The sequence below is a fragment of the Thalassophryne amazonica genome, chromosome 13, assembly GCF_902500255.1.
Source record: "Thalassophryne amazonica chromosome 13, fThaAma1.1, whole genome shotgun sequence".
Classification (NCBI taxonomy): Eukaryota; Metazoa; Chordata; class Actinopteri; order Batrachoidiformes; family Batrachoididae; genus Thalassophryne; species Thalassophryne amazonica.
This window is the reverse complement of record NC_047115.1, coordinates 82,544,073-82,569,169: the sequence shown is the minus strand read 5'-3', so window position 1 is coordinate 82,569,169 and position 25,097 is coordinate 82,544,073. Positions and strand designations below refer to the sequence as shown.

At 44.7% G+C, this 25,097-nt stretch overlaps 1 protein-coding gene across 2 annotated transcripts in view; it reads left to right on the top strand.

Moving 5' to 3' along the window:
• LOC117523759 (inositol polyphosphate-5-phosphatase A-like) overlaps positions 1–25,097 on the top strand; it is a 640,661-nt gene that overhangs the window by 393,779 nt on the left and 221,785 nt on the right. The window contains exons 3-4 of one of the 2 annotated variants that reach the window (XM_034185372.1): positions 7,104–7,156; positions 16,321–16,440. In XM_034185372.1, the coding sequence (XP_034041263.1) occupies positions 7,104–7,156; positions 16,321–16,440 (173 nt within the window). The remainder of the gene's footprint in view (positions 1–7,103; positions 7,157–16,320; positions 16,441–25,097) is intronic. The other variant, XM_034185374.1, reaches the window with a different exon arrangement.

Below are 25,097 nucleotides of genomic sequence, written 5' to 3'. Positions count from 1 at the left end.
TGCCATTCATCACTGTCATGGGTGGAGACGGCATCGCTGACCTGCAGAAGGTCAGCCAATGTCACAGTGAGTCTTGTGACCTTATAGCCTTACCCTTTGACTCCCACCCTCATCTTTATGGTCGAGCCCCCATCAACGCTGATATATGATTACACGTCATTTTAATCCATTTATCTCTTCAGGTCAAAATGACACTGGACATTTCCTATCAAATAATCTGTTGGCTAAATTCATCTGTTTTTAAACATGTTTGAGGTGTTTTTTGCGCGGACGATACACGACGATGTTTCAGCAGCATGTTTCAACAGCTAATGCTTACCGCCGGTAAGCATTAGCTGCCCACAATGAAGCCAGTCCGAAGAAAGAAAAAGTTGCAGCATCTTGAATGTCCGAAGAAAGAAAAAGTTGCAGCATCTTGAATGGCTGCTTGAATGGCTTCAAAAGGAACACATTACCATTGAAGCCCACGTTAAAATGTCCAACTTCCAAGGAGGAAAACGTATACAGAGCCTGCTGCAAAAAGTGTTGTTTTTTCCCTAGAGCTTCTTTTATTCCTCCGTGACAACTGTACAATTTTTCTCTAATTCCTTGGTTTAAGACATTTTAAGCCATAAAGTTATTCATAATTATGGGAGTAGTCACTTTGAGTGATAGCCATTACCTGCTGTGGAGGAAGTTTCTGTTCTTTCTGACCATTTCATCCCCAATATCTGTAATAATATGGTGTGGTTAATTGTCCCTAACAGATTAGCTAAAACAGCTGTGTGCCAGTATTTCTTTCGAGTGAAATTGTTGTTTTGTTTAATTTTGTATGCTAACAGCATTAGCACTTTAGTAATTGACCATTCTGAGAAAATAAGCAGGACATAAGTTTTAATAACCACACCAAAGCAAACAGTGATGAGAACCACTGTGCAGTCCTGAAAAATATGATTTAATAAACACCCAAATCAAGGTTAGCCGATTAGCTTAGCCAGTTCAGACTCGAAGATGGGGCGTGGGCTGGGTTTCATTTGTGTCACCCACGCTCCACCTCTTGATCCATTTATAGGTTGTTTGTGTTGTAAGCAGAGTGAGCACTGCCACATTGCAACACCCAGAGGAGAAAATTTTGGGCTTCATATTGTGTTTTCCGGGTCTCTGTAGGAAACTTGTGGGTGACGTTACTCAGGGTTTGTGTAGTACAGCATCAGTGTCATCATCAGCTGCAGCCAGTCAATGGAGACAACAAAACACTTTTCCTGTTGCGCACGTTTGATTTATTACCCGAGATAAACAGGTTAACCTTGACCTCTTATTAAAATACATCTTATTTCCGTTTAAAATATATATATGTTTTATTTATCTTCTCGGTGCATGTTGACTGTGATGGGTGTCGCCGCGTATGTGTGCTCGTGTTCGTAATCAAACTGTGAAGCTGGGAGGGGTCAATCAGTCATACGTGGATGAAATGGGTCAATCTGGGACCGGGTGTCAAGAAAGTGATGGATTTTAATGCCACGATTGTAGTAATGGCTCTTTAAATTAAATCGAGATTAAATGTCTCTGGCTGCAGTCAGAGCTGATGTGGGTGCAGTCCGCCTCCCCCTGCGACACTCGCTCTTCATCACCTCCCTCCTCATCTCCTGACTCTACTTTCTTGCTTCAACTTTATGTCAGTGATGCATCAGCGGCTGTCACGTGACAACCCATGCAGCAGAATGAACGGAATGAAGAACATTTTTGTCGTGATGCAAGGTCGGCTTTTAATTCTGTTTGTTGGTTTCAGAGTCCCCTATTAGGACAGTGAGTTAAGTGGGTCCATAGGTTCTGCAGAGGCAGTATGGATTAATTCATGTATGCTAATGCAATTCAATTTGATACAGTTAATCTCGTGCTAATGTAGATTGAAGGATGCGAGGCGCAATCAATACCTCTTAGCCCTTTAATTTGTGTCTGAGCTTTTTAAATAAAATTAGTCAATTTTGTAATTATGTGACCTGGCCCATAATTAGTTTATTCATCACTGTGGTTAACTCCCCATTAGGAGTATCAGAGAGAGATGGGAAGAAAGAGAGAGGCTCAGGGAAAGAGGGTTATTTATTTATTCAAAATGAGAACACTCACAGCTTCAATTTGTCTCTCATTTAATAATCGGCTTCCTGGTGAGTCATGTGCTGTTTGAAAAAGATCTTTGGGCTTGTGGTTTGATTAAATTAACTCGAGGCTGATGGGCCCTGATCAAGCAGCTGTACATTAGATGCTCGTTATATTTTGACTCATGATTCACTTTGATTCGTCAATCAGGGGTCACGATGCGATTCACGGTTCCAGTGAACACAACAAGAAACACAACATCGAACATATTTATCCTGTGTTCTTTAGGCTAGTGTGTGACTGATTGTTAGAATATTTTTTTTCTCAAATTCTTGTGAAATATGTTTCAAAAATAAATGCAACTTATTCTCCAGTGCAACTTACAGTGCATCCGGAAACTATTCACAGTGTTTCCCATTTTATTATGTTGCAGTCTTATTCCAAAATTCAGTAAATTTATTTTTTACCTCACGATTCTACACACAACACCCCATAATGTCAACGTCAACGACATGTTTTTATAGACCATCAATTGAGACTGAACCATCTGATACTAATTTGCATTGACTAGGGGCAGGATTGCTTTGTAATTACTGATAGATTTCAGATGGTGTCTTGCTTTCCATGTTTTTTTGCATTTCTGTTTTTTTCATGTGTTCAGTACGTTTTTCTTGTCATTTCATGTTATTACACATAATTTAATGTCTGCACTTATTTGTTTTTTGATTTCTTTGTACGCGTGGATTGCTTGGGTTGTTATTGACATCTGGTTAAAATTTCATTTGAATAGTGCCTTTAGAAATATATTTACTGAGAAAAATGGTGACATGTGAAATACTCTTTTACATTCATATAGTTTGGTTTTTGGGTAAGCTGTGTTTGTGTTACTTGTGTTGTTATTTCTGTGGTCCACTTCTCTCTGCTCAGTACAGTTGTAAAGGTCTGTAAGATCCTCAGTAGTGTTTCACAAATCCACAGAACATTCTCTGATGTGGTGCTATATCACAGTTCCTTTAACAAGCTCATTCTTTTGTTTTTCCACAACCTGTAAATTGGATCGGGGTAATCGTTGCAGCAACCCTGTCCCTGCCCACCATGGGTCGTCACTGTGCTGGCTTCCTCTTTGGTTGCTGGTCACTAAATGAGTCCAGTGGTGTGGAAACAGGATCTTGTTGGTATGGTGATGTAACATTTGAGGGGCCTGCATTAATCCATTTTTCATCTTTATGAGCTGTCTAAAAAATGATCCTTTTAATTTTTTTTATTTTTTTTTACAGTGTGAGATGTTGTCATTCAATGTACTTGCTTTCGTACCTCAGTATTTGTTGGTGGGGGAAAAAAAAAAACAGATTAATAGCTTTCCTCTATTGGTTGTTGAAGGAAGCAGTGTCACTGGACAGTATTACTTTGGCTGAGGTATGCACTCTGAGTTCCTTCCTGTTATAATGGGGCTATTCCACAGAGTGTCGTTCCTTCCTGTTTAATCTCTAATAGTGAATCGGGGCACGTTTTGAAGCTTCATAATAATTTCTTGATCAGTCTTGAACAATCTTGGATACATCAGTACCAGAGTTTAAATCAGGATCCAATTTTTGAACTGTTCAGAAATTTAATTCCAATTCTTGAAATGGTTGATTGTACGTAGTAACTTCAGGGTATGCATAGTCTTAACGGCTTCAGTCATGTTTGAACTTCTTTTAACAGGGTATTCGTAGTAACTACCGCTTGAAACTTGTTTGATTGTGCTCCATCTTGTCAAAAATGGAAAGCCGAAGCAACATTTGCTGCAGTTTTTGATCATGTCTGGCCAAGGGTGCAACTCCTTTCTTTCCTTTTTGGGTGGGTTGCCAGGTCTGCACTTTATAGGCTAGCCAGTTGCCAGGTCTGCACTTTATAAACCAGCCTGTTAGGAGGCAATCCGGATTAAGCAATTTCATCCCATTGTTGATCGCGTGGATGATCGTAGTAGAACGGCACCCTGTGGAATAGCCTTGTAAGTGTTGCAAACTGAGACTCTCACTTTTGAAGTGTTTTAAAAGTAATACAGTATGTGATCCGTAATGTTTGTGTGCTGTCTTTTAACCTGTAAACTTTGTTAGGTAATGAAGTTTGGTTTTTACTTGCTTCTGTCTGTTTTTTACCATAGTTTCTCAGAAATATTATTCAAGGATTATATAGGCAATTTCTAAACACCTGAATGTATCTATAAAAACCATTTATAGATACAGATGAACCAGAAAATGTGTAAATATAAATTTTAATTGTGAAGCATGTTTTGGCCTCTGTGGAGGTATAGGATGAGTTTGAGTGACTGTCATTGTATTTTTATCACCAAAAAGGAGGATGTGATATTTTTTCACCCTTGCAGTTTGGTTGATTTGATCGTTGTCACCAGGGTTACTCAAGAACATCGGAACTTTACTTGATGGAGGGGTGGGGCTTATGTCAAGGAAGGACCTCTTAAATTCTTTATACTTACATCGACACTGTAAGATACAATAATTGAGATATCTCCAAAAAAAAAATCATAAATGTGAGTGATTTGGCATGAGTTTTCCTCCAAATGCCACTCATGACACAACTAGATGTGCATATTATATTGGTGGGAATAAAATATCAGTACCTGGAGGTAAGCCCGCAGACATGGGGTGAGCATGCAAATTCCACACACTCAGGATGTTGCTGAAACCCAAGACCTTCTTGCGGTGAGACAGGACTACTAAACACTGTATCAGGATTTGACTGTATCTGCTATGTTAATAACAAAAGACAACCAACACAGTATTAAGGGTGAGTAAACCCCAGCTGTTCCTTCTTAGGTGTTTCATTTTACGGGTTTCATGAAGTATTTCTTTTGCTTCAGTCGCAGATCAAATGTCTATTTTATGGCACAAAAACAGTACATATCATGGTAACATCGAGGCAAAAAGTAAAGTGGGTGCTTTTGTTTTATTTTGGGACCTGTGTGATGTGACTGCTCAGAAAAGTGCAGTTGGAGGAACAGGCCTCAAATTATTATATACAACCCCTGGCAAAAATTATGGAATCACCGGCCTCATAGGATGTTCATTCAGTTGTTTAATTTTGTAGAAAAAAAGCAGATCACAGACATGTCACAAAACTAAAGTCATTTCAAATGGCAACTTTCTGGCTTTAAGAAACACTATAAGAAATCAGGAAAAAAAATTGTGGCAGTCAGTAACAGTTACTTTTTTAGACCAAGCAGAGGAAAAAAAATATGGAATCACTCAATTCTGAGGAAAAAATTATGGAATCATGAAAAACAAAAGAATGCTCCAACACATTACTAGTATTTTGTTGCACCACCTCTGGCTTTTATAACAGCTTGCAGTCTCTGAGGCATGGACTTAATGAGTGACAAACAGTACTCTTCATCAGTCTGGCTCCAACTTTCTCTGATTGCTGTTGCCAGATCAGCTTTGCAGGTTGGAGCCTTGTCATGGACCATTTTCTTCAACTTCCACCAAAGATTTTCAATTGGATTAAGATCTATTAAGATCTGTTTGCAGGCCATGACATTGACCCTATTTGTCTTTTTCAAAGGAATGTTTTCACAGTTTTTGCTCTATGGCAAGATACATTATCATCTTGAAAAATGATTTCATCATCCCCAAACATCCTTCAATTGATGGGATAAGAAAAGTGTCCAAAATGTCAACGTAAACTTGTGCATTTATTGATGATGTAATGACAGCCATCTCCCCAGTGCCTTTACCTGACATGCAGCCCCATATCATCAATGACTGTGGAAATTTACATGTTCTGTTCAGGCAGTCATCTTTATAAAACTCATTGGAACGGCACCAAACAAAAGTTCCAGCATCATCACCTTGCCCAATGCAGATTCCAGATTCATCACTGAATATGACTTTCATCCAGTCATCCACAGTCCACGATTGCTTTTCCTTAGCCCATTGTAACCTTGTTTTTTCTGTTTAGGTGTTAATGATGGCTTTCGTTTAGCTTTTCCATATGTAAATCCCATTTCCTTTAGGCGGTTTCTTACAGTTCGGTCACAGACGTTGACTCCAGTTTCCTCCCATTTGTTCCTCATTTGTTTTGTTGTGCATTTCCGATTTTTGACACATATTGCTTTAAGTTTTCTGTCTTGACGCTTTGATGTCTTCCTTGGTCTACCAGTATGTTTGCCTTTAACAACCTTCTCATGTTGTTTGTATTTGGTCCAGAGTTTAGACACAGCTGACTGTGAACAACCAACATCTTTTGCAAAATTGCGTGATGATTTACCCTCTTTTAAGAGTTTGATAATCCTCTCCTTTGTTTCAATTGACATCTCTCGTGTTGGAGCAATGATTCATTTCAGTCCACTTAGTGCAACAGCTCTCCAAGGTGTGATCACTCCTTTTTAGATGCAGACTAACGAGCAGATCTGATTTGATGCAGGTGTTAGTTTTGGGGATGAAAATTTACAGGGTGATTCCATAATTTATTCCTCAGAATTGAGTGAGTCCATTTTTTTTCCCTCTGCTTGGTCTAAAAAAGTAACCGTTACTGACTGCCACAATTTTTTTCTTGATTTCTTATAGTGTTTCTTAAAGCCAGAAAGCTGCCATTTGAAATGACTTTAGTTTTGTGTCATGTCTGTGATCTGCTTTTTTTTTACTACAAAATTAAACAACTGAATGAACATCCTCCGAGGCCGGCGAGTCCATAATTTTTGCCAGGGGTTGTATTATTCTGAACACTACTGTAAGTGACATTTACGGGGGGGGAGCATGCTCCCTTGAAGCATTACTCAAAATAAAGTCTGAGGGAGCTGGTGAGATGCTTGCCAGGGCTTGTAAATATAAAGCATATTTTTCATATTTTGATGAAAAATGATACTTTTTATTAATATATTTAAGAAAGGGAAATTTTTCCTTCTTATCGTGATATTGTAAATGATTTGACATTACAGCTTTCATTTACCTTTTGATAACTGAGGGAGCCTTCATAATGACACGTTGTGCACCTTTCATGCTAAATGGAGTCTCTCTGTTCTGCAGTGCAAGTGGTCCAGAAAGGGATTCATCAGAACTCGATGGGCCCTGGCTGACTGGTGAGTCTTTTTAATAGATCCCTTCATTGGCACGTCCTACCTCATCTCTATTCAACCTTGAATCATTACAACTGTATCATTTTGATTAGAAATGAAGTTATAACCCTGTCAGTCATGTCTGTTTTCGTCCACAGCTGCAGCACATCTCTCAGTGAGCTTTGTGCACATGTCACAGACAGTACACAGAGAGAAGGAGTGAGTTAGAGAGCCAAATTCTCTCTGGACACTGTGCCACGGAGGCGAGCAGGGATTTGATTAGACATAATCGTGTTAGCCAAGCAGTTGCATATGACGGATGACAAAAAACATTACATGCAGTTGAACCTGTATGGGGTGAATACAAATGCTGGCTTCCAGTGTGTGCAGAGCCGGGAAAGGAGGGGAGGCTAACTCAGGGGTTCAAGAGGGGGATTGTAATCTAATAGAAGGATGACATGAGAACTAAAGAGCTGAAACGGTAAGCATTTAATAGGAGCATGACATTTGACAAGCAAAAGAGAGGAGGGCAAAGAGAGGCTGGTGAAGAATGGGGTGAACAGATCAGTGATGGGATAGCAGACGCTGCAGGTATTAATTTGTGTAGGATGTTTCTGCAGAACAAGCCCCCAGAGATCACAGCGATCCTCTGTGTTGGTCTTTTGGACACTATGCTAACAATTTTGATGAATCGAGTCAGCAGGGAGGTGTTCATCACTGTGCATTGAGCTATCCACTACTCCCTGACAGGACAAACTGATCGAAAAACAGATGCAATTCGTGTGGAGGTGTCAAAGGTCAATAGTGATGCAGCATCGTATATGTATATGCAGGCGCTTCAAAAATGCACATTTAAAATGTACTGATTGTGGTTTTATGAGCACACTAATGGCTGAAGAAAGTGATGTTGGGATGCTGGTATTCACAGGATATACACACACACCAGTGTGTTTTGCCAATTCTGTGTTTTTATTTCATTAGTACAGTTGTGCTCAAAAGTTTACCAACTCTGGCAGAATTTTTGAATGATAACACAAAAAATTATTTTTCACTCATGGTTATTGGTTGGGTGAAGCCATTTATTGTCAAACAACTGTGTTTGTTGTGAAAGTGTAGTGACACGGACCCACAACAGGGGGCGCAAATGAACGGTCAATAGATGAGCCAAAAATTAACAATTTAATGTTGTGAAGGTGCACAACGAACATACAGACAATCTCAGAATATGATTACAGTCAATCCACAAAGGTGACGTGTGGGCAGGCTCGAGGATAGAAGACGTCTGTCCTGAGAAGAGCCGGAACCACACGATTTCCGCCGCCACCGAACCTGGTGAATACTGGAGCCGCCAAGTCCCGAATTCCCAGGTGATCACCGTCCCCGACTGTCGGATCTGGTACTGCTGGCGAGAACAAAGACAGTCAAGTGTGGGTGTGTGTACACCCCGTAACAACAACGGTGGGAATGCCACCTCCACCTCTCACTCAATATGTTGCAGAGTACCGCAGTGATTCCTCAGGGGAAATGAGTGCCATCCTGCACTCACTCAGCCTCCACAGAAAAAGGGACCGGTACTCCTGCAAACACTCACAATATACAGATATGTTGCAAGACAAATGGCTGAGGATATTACCTCCAACGAAGTACGATATCTCGGCAACGAGGTGGAGATGACGTCTGGTCTTTATGGAGTGAGATGATGTTGAGTAGATGGGTGACAGCTGTCAAGAGATAATGAGTGACAGCTGTCACCCCCGGCTGTGTCCGCGGCGGCAGCGCCCTCTCGTGCCTGAAGCCCGCACTTCAGGCAGGGCGCCCACTGGTGGTGGGCCAGCAGTACCTCCTCTTCTGGCGGCCCACACAACAGGACCCCCCCCCCTCAACGTGCGCCTCCTGGCGCCCGACCAGGCTTGTTCGGGTGACAGTGGTAGAAGTCGGCCAGGAGGGCCGGATCCAGGATGAAGCTCCTCTTCACCCAGGAGCGTTCTTCGGGTCCTTCGTGGAAAGCCACACCTCCTGCCCGGGCTGGTAAGCAGGGGCCGGGGATTGCCGGCGGTCTGCATGGGTCTTCGCCCTCGTCCGGGCCTTCAACAAGGCAGAACGGGCGGAGCGCCACACCCGACGGCACTTCCGTAGGTGGGCCTGGACCGAGGGCACACCAACCTCTCCCTCCACCATGGGAAACAACGGGGGCTGATACCCCAAACACACCTCAAATGGGGAGAGGCCGGTGGCAGAGGACACCTGGCTGTTATGCGCATACTCGATCCAGGCCAGATGTTTACTCCAGGCCGTCGGGTGTGCGGACGTTACACAGCGCAGAGCTTGCTCCAATTCCTGATTGGCCCGTTCTGCCTGTCCATTGGTCTGCGGATGATACCCGGACGAGAGGCTCACAGTAGCCCCCAGTTCCCGGCAGAAGCTCCTCTAGACGTGTGAGGAGAACTGGGGACCACGATCCGAGACGATGTCGGTGGGTATCCCATGCAGACGGACGACGTGGTGGACCAGGAGGTCTGCTGTCTACTGGGCTGTTGGGAGCTTCGGGAGGGCCACGAAGTGGGCCACCTTGGAGAATCGGTCCACTATCGTGAAGATGGTGGTGTTGCCCTGGGACGGCGGGAGGCCCGTGACGAAATCCAGGCCGATGTGGGACCAGGGGCGATGAGGCACAGGTAACGGCTGGAGAAGTCCTTGGGACCTTTTATGGTCTACCTTGCCCCTGGCACAGGTGGTGCAGGCCTGGATGTATTCCCGGACATCGGCCTCCATAGACGCCCACCAGAAGCGCTGCCGGACAACTGCCACGGTCCTTCGCACCCCTGGATGACAGGAGAGCTTGGAACCGTGACAGAAGTCCAAGACTGCAGCTCTGGCCTCTGGTGGGACGTACAAGCGGTTCTTCGGACCTGTTCCTGGGTCCGGGCTCCGTGCCAGGGCCTCCCGGACGATCTTCTCCACGTCCCAGGTGAGGGTGGCCACGATAGTGGACTCAGGCAGGATGGGCTCCGGTGGATCCGACAGTGCAGTTTTGACCTCCTCTTCGTGTACCCGGGACAAGGCATCCGACCTCTGGTTCTTGGTCCCGGGGCGATAGGTGATCCGGAAGTCAAAACGCCCGAAGAACAGTGACCAGCGGGCTTGCCTGGGGTTCAGCCGCTTGCCGGTCCTGATATACTCCAGGTTTCGATGGTCAGTGAAAACCGTGAATGGCACAGACGCTCCCTCCAACAGGTGTCTCCACTCCTCAAGAGCCTCTTTCACCGCAAGGAGTTCTCGATTGCCGACGTCATAGTTCCGTTCAGCCGGGGTCAACCTGCGTGAAAAGTAGGCACATGGGTGAAGAACCTTATCGGTCTCTCCGCTCTGGGATAGCACGGCTCCTATCCCTGAGTCAGAGGCGTCCACTTCAACCACGAACTGGCGGCTAGGGTCGGGCTGCACCAAAACTGGAGCAGTAGAGAACCGTCGTTTCAACTCCTTGAACGCGGCTTCGCACCGATCCGACCAGGTGAAGGGGACTTTTGGAGAGGTCAGGGCTGTCAGGGGGCTAACTACCTGACTGTAGCCCTTAATGAACCTCCTATAGAAATTAGCGAAGCCGAGGAACTGTTGCAGCTTCCTACGGCTTGTTGGTTGGGGCCAATCTCTCACCGCCGCAACCTTGGCCGGATCAGGGGCGACGGAGTTAGAGGAGATGATAAACCCAGAAAGGACAAAGACGTGTGGTGAAACTCGCACTTCTCGCCCTTCACAAACAGTCGGTTCTCTAACAACCGCTGCAGGACCTGACGTACATGCTGGACATGGGTCTCAGGATCCGGAGAAAAGATGAGAATATCGTCCAGATATACGAAGACGAATTGGTGCAGGAAGTCCCGCAAGACGTCGTTAACCAAGGCTTGGAACGTCGCGGAGGCGTTGGTGAGGCCGAACGGCATGACCAGGTACTCAAAGTGACCTAACGGGGTGTTAAATGCCGTCTTCCATTCGTCTCCCTTCCGGATCCAAACCAGGTGATACGCATTTCTAAGATCCAGCTTAGTAAAGATTTTGGCTCCATGCAGGGGGGTGAACACGGAATCCAACAATGGCAACGGGTATCGGTTGCGAACCGTAATTTCATTCAGCCCCCTGTAATCAATGCATGGACGGAGTCCGCCATCTTTCTTGCCCACAAAAAGAAACCTGCCCCCATCGGGGAGGTGGAGTTCCGGATCAGCCCGGCAGCTAATGAGTCCCGGATGTAGGTCTCCATTGATTCGCGCTCAGGTCGTGAGAGGTTGTACAGCCTGCTGGACGGGAACTCAGCGCCTGGAACCAAATCAATGGCACAATCGTACGGACGGTGCGGGGGAAGGATGAGTGCCAGATCCTTGCTGAAGACGTCAGCAAGATCGTGGTACTCAACCGGCACTGCCGTCAGATTGGGAGGGACTTTGACCTCCTCCTTAGCCTGTAAACCGGGAGGAACCGAGGATCCTAAACACACCCGATGGCAGGTTTCGCTCCACTGAACCACCACCCCAGACGGCCAATCAATCCGGGGATTGTGCTTCAACATCCATGGGAAGCCCAAAATCACTCGGGAGGTAGAAGGAGTTACAAAAAACTCAATCTCCTCCCGATGGTTTCCAGACACCACCAGAGTTACTGGTTGTGTCTTGTGTGTGATTAAAGGGAGGAGGGTGCCATCTAGTGCCCGCACCTGCAATGGCGAAGGAAGCGCCACCAGAGGGAGCCCTACCTCCCTTGCCCATCTGCTGTCTAGCAAATTCCCTTCTGACCCCGTGTCCACCAGTGCTGGGGCTTGAAGGGTTAAATCCCCGGTCAGGATTGTAACTGGGAGTCGTGTGGCAATCTGTGTGTGTCCCACGTGAATGTTTTGACCCCCCCTTAGCCCAGTCTCTTCGGGGGCGTGTTGTTGTTGTGGCCGTTTGGGGCAGTTTTTCTGTGTGTGCTCCTTTGAGCTGCAGAGAAAACACTCCCCGCGGACCAGCCTCCTCATTTTGGCCCTGTGCGTTTCCCTAACAACGTCAGCAGGGGGAGCTGTTGCCCCACGGAGCGCTGCGGCTGTGGAGCGTGGGGAGGGCGGCCCCTTTTCGAACCCGGAAGGGAGAGGGGCGGCGCGTATCCGGCCACGTCCTTCGCCTCGCCTTCCTCCAACCGATTGTCTAACCGTATAACGAGATCGATAAGCCCATCTAAATCCCGCGGTTCCTCCTTAGCTACCAGATGCTCCTTCAGGACCAATGACAGTCCGTTTATGAAGGCGGCGCGGAGCGCAACGTTATTCCAGCCGGACCTCGCAGCCGCGATGCGGAAGTCGACTGCATATTCGGCTGCGCACCGGCACCCCTGTCGCATTGACAGCAGCATTGTTGAAGCGGTCTCTCCTCTGTTAGGGTGATCAAACACTGTTCTGAACTCCCCCACAAACCCAGTGTATGCTGATAACAACCGTGAGTTCTGTTCCCAGAGCGCCGTAGCCCAGGCGCGTGCCTTACCCCGAAGCAGAGCAATCACATAAGCTATTTTACTAGCATCTGACGCGTACATGACGGGACGTTGTGCGAAGACGAGCGAACACTGCATGAGAAAGTCCGCGCACGTCTCCGCACAACCTCCGTACGGCTCAGGAGGGCTTATGTATGCTTCAGGGGATGGTGGGAGGGGTTGTTGAACCACCACTGGAATGTTCATATCCTGCACAGGGTCGGCAGGAGGAGGAGCTGCAGCAGCGCCCTGAGCGCTCGCCGCCACCTGCGCGGAGAGAGCCTCCACCCTGCGGTTCAGGAGGATGTTTTGCTCGGTCATTTGATCCAACCGAGCCGTAAAGGCGGTGAGAATGTGCTGCAGCTCACTAATCACGCCTCCTGCAGACGCCTGCGCTCCCCGCTCTCCCATTGGTCGTTCAACAGCCGGGTGACGCCCCTCGGAGTCCATGACGCTGGCCGAGATATCCTGTTGTGAAAGTGTAGTGACACGGACCCACAACAGGGGGCGCAAATGAACGGTCAATAGATGAGCCAAAAATTAACAATTTAATTTTGTGAAGGTGCACAACGAACATACAGACAATCTCAGAATATGATTACAGTCAATCCACAAAGGTGACGTGTGGGCAGGCTCGAGGATAGAAGACGTCTGTCCTGAGATGTCCGGAACCACACGATTTCCGCCGCCACCGAACCTGGTGAATACTGGAGCCGCCAAGTCCCGAATTCCCAGGTGATCACCGTCCCCGACTGTCGGATCTGGTACTGCTGGCGAGAACAAAGACAGTCAAGTGTGGGTGTGTGTACACCCCGTAACAACAACGGTGGGAATGCCACCTCCACCTCTCACTCAATATGTTGCAGAGTACCGCAGTGATTCCTCAGGGGAAATGAGTGCCGTCCTGCACTCACTCAGCCTCCACAGAAAAAGGGACCGGTACTCCTGCAAACACTCACAATATACAGATATGTTGCAAGACAAATGGCTGAGGATATTACCTCCAACGAAGTACGATATCTCGGCAACGAGGTGGAGATGACGTCTGGTCTTTATGGAGTGAGATGATGTTGAGTAGATGGGTGACAGCTGTCAAGAGATAATGAGTGACAGCTGTCACCCCCGGCTGTGTCCGTGGCGGCAGCGCCCTCTCATGCCTGAAGCCTGCACTTCAGGCAGGGCGCCCACTGGTGGTGGGCCAGCAGTACCTCCTCTTCTGGCGGCCCACACAACAGTGTTTACGCTTTTTAAATCATAATGACAACAGAAACTACCCAAATGACCCTGATCAAATCCCTGTTCTTAATACCGTGTTTTTCCCCCTTTAACATCAATGACAGCTTGGAGTCTTTTGTGGTAGTTGTGGACGAAGCTCTCTGAATATGTCTTGGACTTTATTTACATCAATTATGAAGAAATACAACTTTGTGGCACTCTATGGTAAATCCACATGGAATAGACAGATAAAGGGGGGTAATACACAGTATTAAGAACAAGGGTATGTAAACTTTTGATCAGGGTCATTTGTATAGTTTCTTTTGTCATTATGATTTAAAAAGAGTAAACATAGTTGTTTGACAATAAATGTTTTCATCCAACTACTAACCATGAGTGAAAAAATAGTTTTGTGTAATCATTCATATTCTCTGAAAAAAATGGCCAAAAAAAATAAAATTCTGCCAGGGTATGTTAACGTCTGAGCACAACTGTATGTCCGAGCTCATGGTATTTGTTGTGATCTGGTCCTGTATGAATAAATTGAGTTAATGTTCAAATCGGATTTGTTTTTGTTATTGGAAAATAACACAAATATGTGCTTATATGGAAAAAATGAAGCTACATATGATCTTAAACAAATTTGAAAAGCGTATTATTCACTAGTGAGATAATGAAAATAACTGCAAAGCTGTTCAAACACAAATGTCAAGGGCTTGTTTTCTGCTGAAGTCAAATGACACAATGAAAAGAAGGTTAGAAGATGCTGTCATTACTGCACAAAACTTTCTGCTGTGGTTTCATATTAAAAATCTAGGAGTAACTTGAACCTGTGAGCTTGAGAAACAAAGACCCCTTTCCCAAATGGAGCTCATTACATTTACAGAAAACCAACTTAGTGCTGTTTTTTAAGTAGGATTTCTTTACTGGATATGACTGCAAGTACAAGAGTCATATCCCAGTTGGTAGTGACTATGGCAGAACCCAGTAGTATTAACAAAGTGTGAACTATGTACTGCAGTACTACTGCTGTCTCAGTACTGGGACAGGCATACTACTGCTGTCCTAGCACCGCCATGCTGTTATTTTCTGTATTGTATTTATCATTCTACCTTTCTCTATGTATTTCAAACCCAATTTCTGCCAAAATTCTAAATTGTGAAGTTTCCCAAAAAGATACAGAATTTACATTGTTTGATTTTTCTTTAATCATCTCTTAAAGTAACAGTACTGTAATACAGTACATTGTTAATCAAAACATGGCCCTATTGGATTCTCTTGTAACCACTCAGTCTTGAAGTGCCACTGCAAATAATGTCTCATACCTGTAACCACTACTACTTGGGACACAGCCTGCAGTCATAGTCTTCTGCATTAGTCTGATGCCATATGTTTTTCAGATACAGTCTTTGTAAATTTGTGCAAGGCATAAAGCAAAATGTTAATTGAACTTGATGTTCACAAATCTGTAACAAAATGATTATATATCTGCTCCAGAAGACTGGAAGCAAATGTGGCGGACAGATTAATTAGGGAACAACCCCCTTGTGTCTGATGATTTGCGGGCGTTAATGCTGGAATTTACGGTCGCATATTGAGTTGTAGGACTTTTACATGCGACGCGTTAACAGAGCCGGTAAAACGGATATTTGTGACCGTAATCCAGCACTAACGTCTGCAAATCATCAGACACAAGGGGGTTATTCCCATTCTAATCCAGCACCATATTGTCACCTGCGCAGCAACGCGGTCAATGCGCGGAGTTATACATCAAATGTGAAACGGTCGAATATTTTGCCACCGTCTACTCAATATTTTATGGTCTGAAATCTCACACGATTAACCAATCAGATTTGCAGAACAAATGTAATTGGATTAGAATACAGTTTTGTCCTGCTGTCTGGTTGTTTTTATCTTCATGTTTTGTTGGTGCATCCTCGATCACCTCTGCACGTTGCATCAGCATACCACAAATTTATAAATAATTTGACAGATTGATTAACAAATTGCTGGTGTGGGACACTTTTTACTACACATTAACTAGTAAACCGTTCAAGATATGACCCCATTATGAAGCATCCTCAAACTATGCCGCAGAAATCGCGTAGTTTGTTTTCTCACTTAAACTGTGGAAGAATGTATATTATGTCTAGTAAATTGGGAGAAACAGAAAGACTTTACTGTGTCTTCTATTTTAAAATTAAAGCCACTCTGAAAGACACAAAGAACTGTGAAATCGTGTTCTCAGATACACCATATACTGTATGTACATTTGATCGCTAACCACGTACTGTATAAAAGTGGCCCATATCAGACGTAAAAAATGTGATTTGACACATTCATCACACTCAGAAAAACTCCAATCTGTATGACATTTAAAAGAATGTCAGTTGTGTTATTTGAAAGAGGATTGAGATGTTATATTGTGTGTGTTGTTGAGTGTAGAATCTCATTCAGAATATGCTGTCTGATCTCAGCACCTTTGATCTGGTGAACATCCACCTTTTCCATGATGCCTCCAACCTGGTGGCCTGGGAAAGAAGCCCCTCAGTGTACTCTGGGACAAGGCAGAAGGCCCTGGGCTATGTCCTAGACAGGTAAAAACACTGCAGTGCTGCTTATTTTACATCTGTTTGACAAGCTGTGATTTTGCATGTATTGGATGTGATGAATGTTCTTCATGTTTAGATCATAGGTTGCACGTAAATTACATTAGTACGTACATTCAAGACCTAGTCCCAACTACACAATGGAGGACTGGACAAAATCCTTTCTTAGTTTTCTGTGTTGATGTAAATGAATGTTGGGAAAGAGCAGTCACGTCACTCTGTGCACACCTGATCTCAGAGGCTTAGCAGAGTAAAGGTGCCCTGACACTTGTACGACTTTGATCTCCACACTTGCACGCACTCTGCTGTGCAGGAGAGTAAACTCACTGTAAACTCATTGTAAACTGTGCGCAGCTTTGTGTGCAAAGAAACTTTTGAAATGTTCAAAATGTCCATCACCCATTAATTACTTGAACTTCATGTGAACATTGTGCAAACAATTAAAAAACACTGCATGTGAGTGCGAGTGATTGCATCAGCGCACCGCATCACAGCGCAGTTCACCTGAATGATTATAAAGAGATCTTAAATTTATCATAAACATAATTTTACTAATGAGAAGGAATTAACATGCAATGTTTTATCAAGCTATTACAATATAAACATTACAAATAATTGCCTTTTAGAATCAAGCTATTACAATATAAACATTACAAATAATTACCTTTTAGAAAGTTCCAAATGCTTTCTTCACCTCATGCAGTGCATGATAAAGAGAGAGAGGAAAAAAAAAACAAACTCCAGCTGCAGTGGTCCTCTGTGATTCCAGAAGCAATTAGAGGTGTTTTCAACAGCCAGCTCTGCGCAGAATACAGTGGACAAAGCACAGCGACCAGCTGGGAACACAGTGAGTGGGATCATCACGGCGAAGTACGAGCAAGTGTGCAGACCAAGTGCAAGTGTCAGGACATCTTAAATCCTGATTAGTACTTAGACTTAAGCCCTGGTTAAACCGAATAATGAGCCACATAGCTTTTTTTTTTTTTTTTGGTACAAGTGAAGTTATTCAAGAAACTTGGGAGAATAGTGGCTCTTAGAGGCGGATTATTCGGCTAATGCGGCTCATCTCTGAGTGTGGCACTAATTTCAAGACATTCAAAATTTAGCAAAAATAGCATCAGGCGATTTGTGTACGAGGTACTATGAGGACAGACAAGGATGCTAGAGGCATGTTAGTGGTGAGGACGAGGCTGTACGAGACCCATTATCTGAGTACCTGGCATCTATGAGGACAGGTTGTGGTTGAGCAGTGAAAAACACTTTTAACAGTTCCACTTGAACAACCAAATCCCAATTATGAATTAAGAATATACCCAATTATGAATTAAGAATATTCACCGGCCTCCGAAACCTTCAGCTTCAACTGCAAGGCACGCATCAGCTCCAAGATGTCATCCAATTTGTGTCTGAGTTCAAGAGTCAACGCAGTCTGAGAATGCACTGCCTTGCCAACCTCGTTAATCATGACGGACAAGCGAGGGCCGTGGTTCTTGATGCCACCGTCTTGCCAATTTTCCGGTAGATCAGGGCAGCACATAAGCCAAAAAGTACCAGCCCTGCTACCATGAGACCAAAAATGAATAAATCCTCAACGTCCTCAACGGAGAAAGGCGCCAAGCATGCAACACGCCAAGACCCCCAGGAGTCGAGGACATAGCCCGCATGGTACGTTCCATCTTGGCAGGTAGGATCCCCCGGTCCTGACCTTCTTGTAGAAAAAATGGTGTTAATAGCGTTCAGAGACCAGCTGATCAGTTCCATGGTTAATCCAATAGTTTGAAGGTTAAAGGCAGAGAACAGAGAGAACAGAGATAAGGGAGAGTGGAGGAGATGCGACCGCCCTCGTCGGAGTCCAAGCTCAATTTGAACCTAAGTCCTGTTTAGTACTTAGTACTGAGGAACACCAGGGGATGCACTCATTTCTATTTACAGCTGTGTCAGGAAGGGCATCCAGTGTAAAACTAGTGCCAAATCCCAATGAGGATCTCTCCTGTATCTGCTGTAGCAACTCCGAGGAACTAGAGGTAGCTGAAAGCAAAATATATAATGCAGCGCTACGCCAGTGGCAGGGAGTAACTTCACAGTGGGAGAGCACGAGGTGAGGCACATGCTGAGGTGTGTCAGCCCACCAAAAGCAACAGGCCCTGGCGGCTGGGCTTTTCACCAAAATCTTCAACTGGTCCTTGACACAGTCTGCTGTCCCGTCATACCTGAAGACCTCCACCATAGTCCTCCTACCCAAGAAATCACCCATAACCAGCCTCAATGACTCATGTTGCACTCACACCGTTGGTTGTGAAGTGTTTTGAAAAACTGGTTAGAAGTCACATCATGTCATAACCCCCACTTCAGACCCATACCATTTCGCTTACAAGGCCAACAGATCAACACAGGATGCCTTGACTGCTGCCCTCCACACCACGCTGACCCACCTGGAGCAACAGGGTAACTACGTCCATCTTGTTTTTGTGGATTATAGTTCAGCATTCAACACCCCCTCCCTCCCCCACCATGGCCTCGTGAGGAAACTGCTGAACCTCAGTCTACCTCATTCCACATGTCTTTGGATTTAGGACTTTCTGTCAGATTACTCACAGAGAGTCAGGATTGGCCCTCATGTATCCACAGCTCTCAACACTGGTTCCCCTCAAGGCTGTGTGCTGAGCCTGCTGCTCTTCACCCTCTACACCTCTGACTGCACCCCTATCCACACCAGCAACACCTTCATTAAGAATGCAGATGACACCACAGTGGTAGGCTGTATCACTGGAGATGAGTCTGCCTACTGGGAGGAGGTGAAACAGCTGACGGTGTGGTGTAGAGAAAATAACCTGCTCCTGAACACATCCAAAACCAAGCAGCTAATCACAGACTTCAGGAGAAACAAAACAGACATTCAGCCCTGTTAGAGCTTCTACTACTACTACTGCTACTGTCACTTGTAAAAACTGAAGGTTGTAAAAATGAAGGTAAATAAAAACAGAATACAATGATTTCCAAATCCTCTTCAACCTATATTCAATTGAATACACCACAAAAACAAGATATTTAATGTTCGAACTGATAGACTTTGTTGTTTTTGTCCAAATATTTGCTCACTTTGAAATGGATGCCTGCAACACATTTCAAAAAAGTTGGGACAGGGCAACAAAAGACTGGGAAAGTTGATGAATGCTCATAGAACACCTAATTGAAAACAGATGAGTGCCATGATTGGGTATAAAAGGAGCATCCCCAAAAGGTTCAGCCATTCACAAGCAAAGATGGGGCAAGGATCACCACTTTGTGAACAAGTGTGTGAAAAAAATAGTCCAACAGTTTAAGAACAATGTTTCTCAATGTTCAATTGCAAGGAATTTAGGGATTCCATCATCCATCCATCCATCCATTTTCTTCCGCTTTATCCGGAGTCGGGTCGCGGGGGCAGCAGCTCAAGCAAAGCCACCCAGACCTCCCGATCCACACACACCTCCTCCAGCTCCTCCGGGGGAACCCCAAGGCGTTCCCAAGCCAGCCGAGAGATGTAGTCCCTCCAGCATGTCCTGGGTCTTCCACGGGGCCTCCTCCCAGTGGGACGTGCCCGGAACACCTCTCCAGCGAGGCGTCCAGGGGGCATCCGGAAAAGATGCCCAAGCCACCTCAACTGACTCCTTTCGACGTGGAGGAGCAGCGGCTCGACTCCGAGCTCCTCCCGAGTGACCGAGCTCCTCACCTTATCTCTAAGGGAGCGCCCAGCCACCCTACGGAGGAAACTCATCTCGGCCGCATGTACTCGTGATCTCGTTCTTTCGGTCATGAGCCAAATCTCATGACCATAGGTGAGGATCGGAACGTAGATCGATCGGTAAATCGAGAGCTTTGCCCCCCTACTCAGCTCTCTCTTCACCACGACGGTCCGATACAGCGACCGCATCACTGCAGATGCTGCACCGATCCGTCTATCGATCTCACGCTCCATCCGTCCCTCACTCGTGAACAAGACCCCGAGATACTTAAACTCCTCCACTTGAGGCAAGGACACTCCACCAACCTGAAGATGGCAAAGCACCTTTTTCTGGTCGAGAACCATGGCCTTGGATTTGGAGATGCTGATTTTCATCCCGGACACTTCACACTCGGCTGCAAACCACCCCAGTGCATGCTGAAGGTCCTGATTTGATGAAGCCAACAGAACCACATTGTCCGCAAACAGCAGAGACGAGATTCTGTGGTTCCCAAACCAGACCCCCTCTACACCCTGGCTGCGCCTAGAAATTCTGTCCATAAAAATAATGAACAGAACCGGTGACAAAGGGCAGCCCTGGCGGAGGCCAACATGCACTGGAAACAGGTTTGACTTACTACCGGCAATGCGAACCAAGCTCCTGCTGCGGTCGTAGAGGGACCGGATAGCCCTTAGCAAAGGACCCCGGACCCCGTACTCCCGGAGCACTCCCCACAGGGTGCCCCGAGGGACACGGTCGAATGCCTTCTCCAGATCCACAAAACACATGTGGACTGGTTGGGCAAACTCCCATGAACCCTCGAGCACCCGATGGAGCGTTTAGAGCTGGTCCAGTGTGCCGCGACCAGGACGAAAACCACACTGCTCCTCCTGAATCCGAGGTTCGACCATCGGTCGAATTCTCCTCTCCAGTACTCTGGAATAGACCTTACCGGGGAGTCTGAGGAGTGTGATCCGCCTAAAGTTGTAACACACCCTCCGGTCCCCCTTCTTAAACAGAGGGACCACCACCCCGGTCTGCGGATTCCATCATCTACAGTCCATATTATAATCAGAAGATTCAGAGAATCTGGAGAACTTTCTACAGGTAAGCAGCAAGGCTGAAAACCAACATTGAATGCCCGTGACCTTTGGTCCCTCAGGTGGCACTGCATTAAAAACCGACATCATTGTGGAAAGGATCTTACCATGTGGGCTCAGAAACACTTAACAAAACCATTGTCAGTTAACACAGTTCGTCGCTACATCTACAAGTGCAAGTTAAAACTCTACCATGCAAAGCGAAAGCCATACATCAACATCCAGAAACACCACAGCTTTCTCTGGGCCTGAGCTCATTTGAAATGGACAGATGCAAAATGGAAAAGTATGCTGTGGTCTGATGAGTCCACATTTCAAATTGTTTTTTGAAATCATGGACGTCGTGTCCTCCGGACAAAAGAGGAAAAACACCATCCAGGTTGTTACCAGTGCAAAGTTCAAAAGCCAGCATCTGTGATGGTATGGGGGTGTGTTAGTGCCCATGGCATGGGCAACTTACACATCTGTGATGGCACCATCAATGCTGAAAGGTACATCCAGGTTTTGGAGCAACACATGCTGCCATCCAAGCAACGTCTTTTTCAGGGACGTCCCTGTTTACTTCAGCAAGACAATGCCAAGCCACATTCTGCACATGTTACAACAGCATGGCTTTGTAGAAAAAGAGTGCGGGTACTAGACTGGCCTGCCTGCAGTCCACACCTGTCGCCCATTGAAAATGTGTGGCACATTGTGAAGTGCAAAATACGACAACAGAGACCCCGGACTGTTGAACAACGGAATTCGTACATCAAGCAAGAATGGGAAAGAATTCCACCTACAAAGCTTCAACAATTAGTGCCCTCAGTTCCAAAACGCTTATTGAGTGTTGTTGTTAGAAGGAAAGGTGATGTAACACAGTGGTAAACATAACACTGTCCCAACTTTTTTGAGACGTGTTGCAGGCATCCATTTCAAAATGAGCAAATATTTGCACAAAACCAATAAAGTTTTTCAGTTTGAACATTAAATATCTTGTCTTTGTGGTGTATTCAATTGAATATAGGTTGCAGAGGATTTGCAAATCATTGTATTCTGTTTTTATTTACATTTTACACAACGTCCCAACTTCACTGGATTTGGGGTTGTAAGTTCAACAAACTGGCAGGGAGGAGGAAAATGCAAAGGGCTTAAATCAAACAGGTGGATACGAGAAATGAGACACAGGTGTGAAGGAACAGTCAGGAAGGGGGTGTGGCAAACACACAGGACAAGACACACCCATACAAAACCCTGAACACCAGACAAGAGTGTGCAGTAAGACAAAAGCAAAGTGAACAGGACCCAGCTAAAAGATGAACCTGAAACCACAGTGATCTAAACAAAATATCAAAACCAAAGATGAGCAAAACCCAAGTCCTAATAAATAAAGTAAGTCCCTTCGGCTGCTCCCTTGTTTTGCACTCGGGGTCGCCACAGCAAATCCAAGTTGGATCTGCATGTTGAATTGGCACAGGTTTTACGCCGGATGCCCTTCCTGACGCAACTCCACATTACATGGAGAAATGTGGCAGGGGTGGGATTTGAACCCGGAGCCTTCTGAACTGAAACCAAGCGCATTAACCACTTGGCCACCACCCCTAAAGTCCTAATAAATAAGGAATAAAATAAAGAAGACCCAACACCAAGGAATGATGAATTAAAACTTGAAGCAAATGTAAGAACTGAAAATGGTTAAATAAGAAAATAAAGGCTAAGCCAAAACTAGAACGGAACTCACATGTGGCAAAAGTGGCAAAAGAATAATAGATATTACAACTAATGATTACACAATGGAGAAAAACAAAGGCTGGACAGAAACTCGAATGGAACTTGAATCATGGTTAAAGTGTGATAAACAGAGACACATGACTAAAGTATGATAAACAGAAACAAAACCAGTGAATACAAAATACAGTGAGGAAAATAAATATTTGAACACTCTGCAGTTTTGCATGTTCTCCCACTTAGAAATTATAGAGGGGTCTGAAATTTTCATCTTAGGTGCATGTCCGCTGTGAGAGACATAATCTAAAAAAAAAACTTAAAAAAAACGGAAATCACAATGTATGATTTTTTTAATAATTTATTTGTATGTTACTGCTGCAAATAAGCATTTGAACACCTACCAACCAGCAAGAATTCTGTCTCACACAGACCTGTTAATTTTTCTTTAAGAAGCCCTGTTATTCTGCACTCTTTACCTGTATTAATTGCATCTGTTTGAACTTGTTACCTATATAAAAGACACCTGTTCACACACTCAGTCAATCACACTCCAACCTGTCCACCATAGTCAAGACCAAAGAGCTGTCTAAGGACATCAGGGACAGAACTGTAGACCTGCACAAGGCTGGGATGGACTACAGGACAACAGACAAGCAGCTTGGTAGAAGACAACTGTTATGATTATTTATTAGAAAGTGGAAGAAACACAATAACACTATATTTATTTATTTTTTTCCCCATCTATATTGTTTCCTCTTTATGGCTATTCCATGGCTGTGGACATCTTTACGTATGTTTAATTTGTTTCAGTGTACAATATACATAAGCTTATCTCAATTTATTGATGGAGATTTTTTTTAACCAAATGTAGGTTGTTATTCTTGTAAATAACACATGTGATCTGCTGTTTGTATTCCATATCTTTTTAATCATAATATTTCAGTTAATAAGTTCAGAGTTTTGATGCTGCACTGCCTTTAAGTTCCTCCTGAAGCGCCAAACTTTTCCAGATATCAAAAATGAATGTGCTGATTACAGTAAAATTTGATATACACAATCCACTGGTATGAAATACAATTTTTGGTGACCCTTGACCTTTCTCGGACCTTCAGCTTTTTACACAAAGCATATCATAATTCAGTAATGTAATTTGCTTTATGATTTGCATCATTATAATCCAAAGAAAATGAAAGTTTGCAGACCACCTGTTATCTTTCAGTTCTTTTTCCCCTTTTTCTGCCGGACTTCATGGTTTCACTTGCTCTTTCTCTCACCACCATGACTTTTTATAGACCTCCAAAATGTTAATCTCCCATTGTTCTTTTTCTTCACTTCCTTTACGGTAATGTAATGTTGTCTCACATCGCGCCTGTTGAAGTTGTCGCGCTGCTCTGAGTACAAACAGCTTTGATACATCGAGGCTGCGGCATCCACTCGCTGGCCACGCTAATATGATTTATGAGATATCCATTTGCAGGAGAGCAGATTGATGGAGTGCATGGTGCAACCCCTGGTCTCCACCTGGCCATGCTAACACGGAATGAAAGCCTTTAGCAGGTGAACTCTCTTTCAGTTTGGATCAGAATGCACGACGTGGCTCCCAGCTGCCTCCACTTTGAATAACTACATGCATATATGGGTGGCATATATTATCAGCAGGCTTTCTGATGTGCATAAATTACGATGCACTGTTTTAAAGTATTCGCTATGAGGTCATATTTTACCTGTCCTTCATTCTTGATTTGATGAAAGAATGGCTCGCCTTTAATGGACAGGGAAGTGGAAGTGTTTTTAGAATATGGCAGCTTTTCCTGCTTTTATTACGCTGTAACTTATCCTGAATTTACTGGTGTGATGAAGTTTGTAGGACGTGTGTTGTGGCTTAAGTGTTGTTGCATTTCTTTTGCTTTTGACTTCCTTTCAGAGCTTGAAGTTGATTGTTAAAGGTCACCTTGTAAGCAAAGCTAAAGAGCGACGTTTGTGAGTTTCAGATATGAAATCATTTTTCTGGAGCATGTCCTTTGAGGGCTGGATGGTGTGCTGCAAGGTGTTGTGGAGGTCATTATGTGTTCTGGCTCGTCTGATATTTCCTGCTGAGGCTACAGGGATGGTGGGGGTGTCGTGCCTCAGCCAG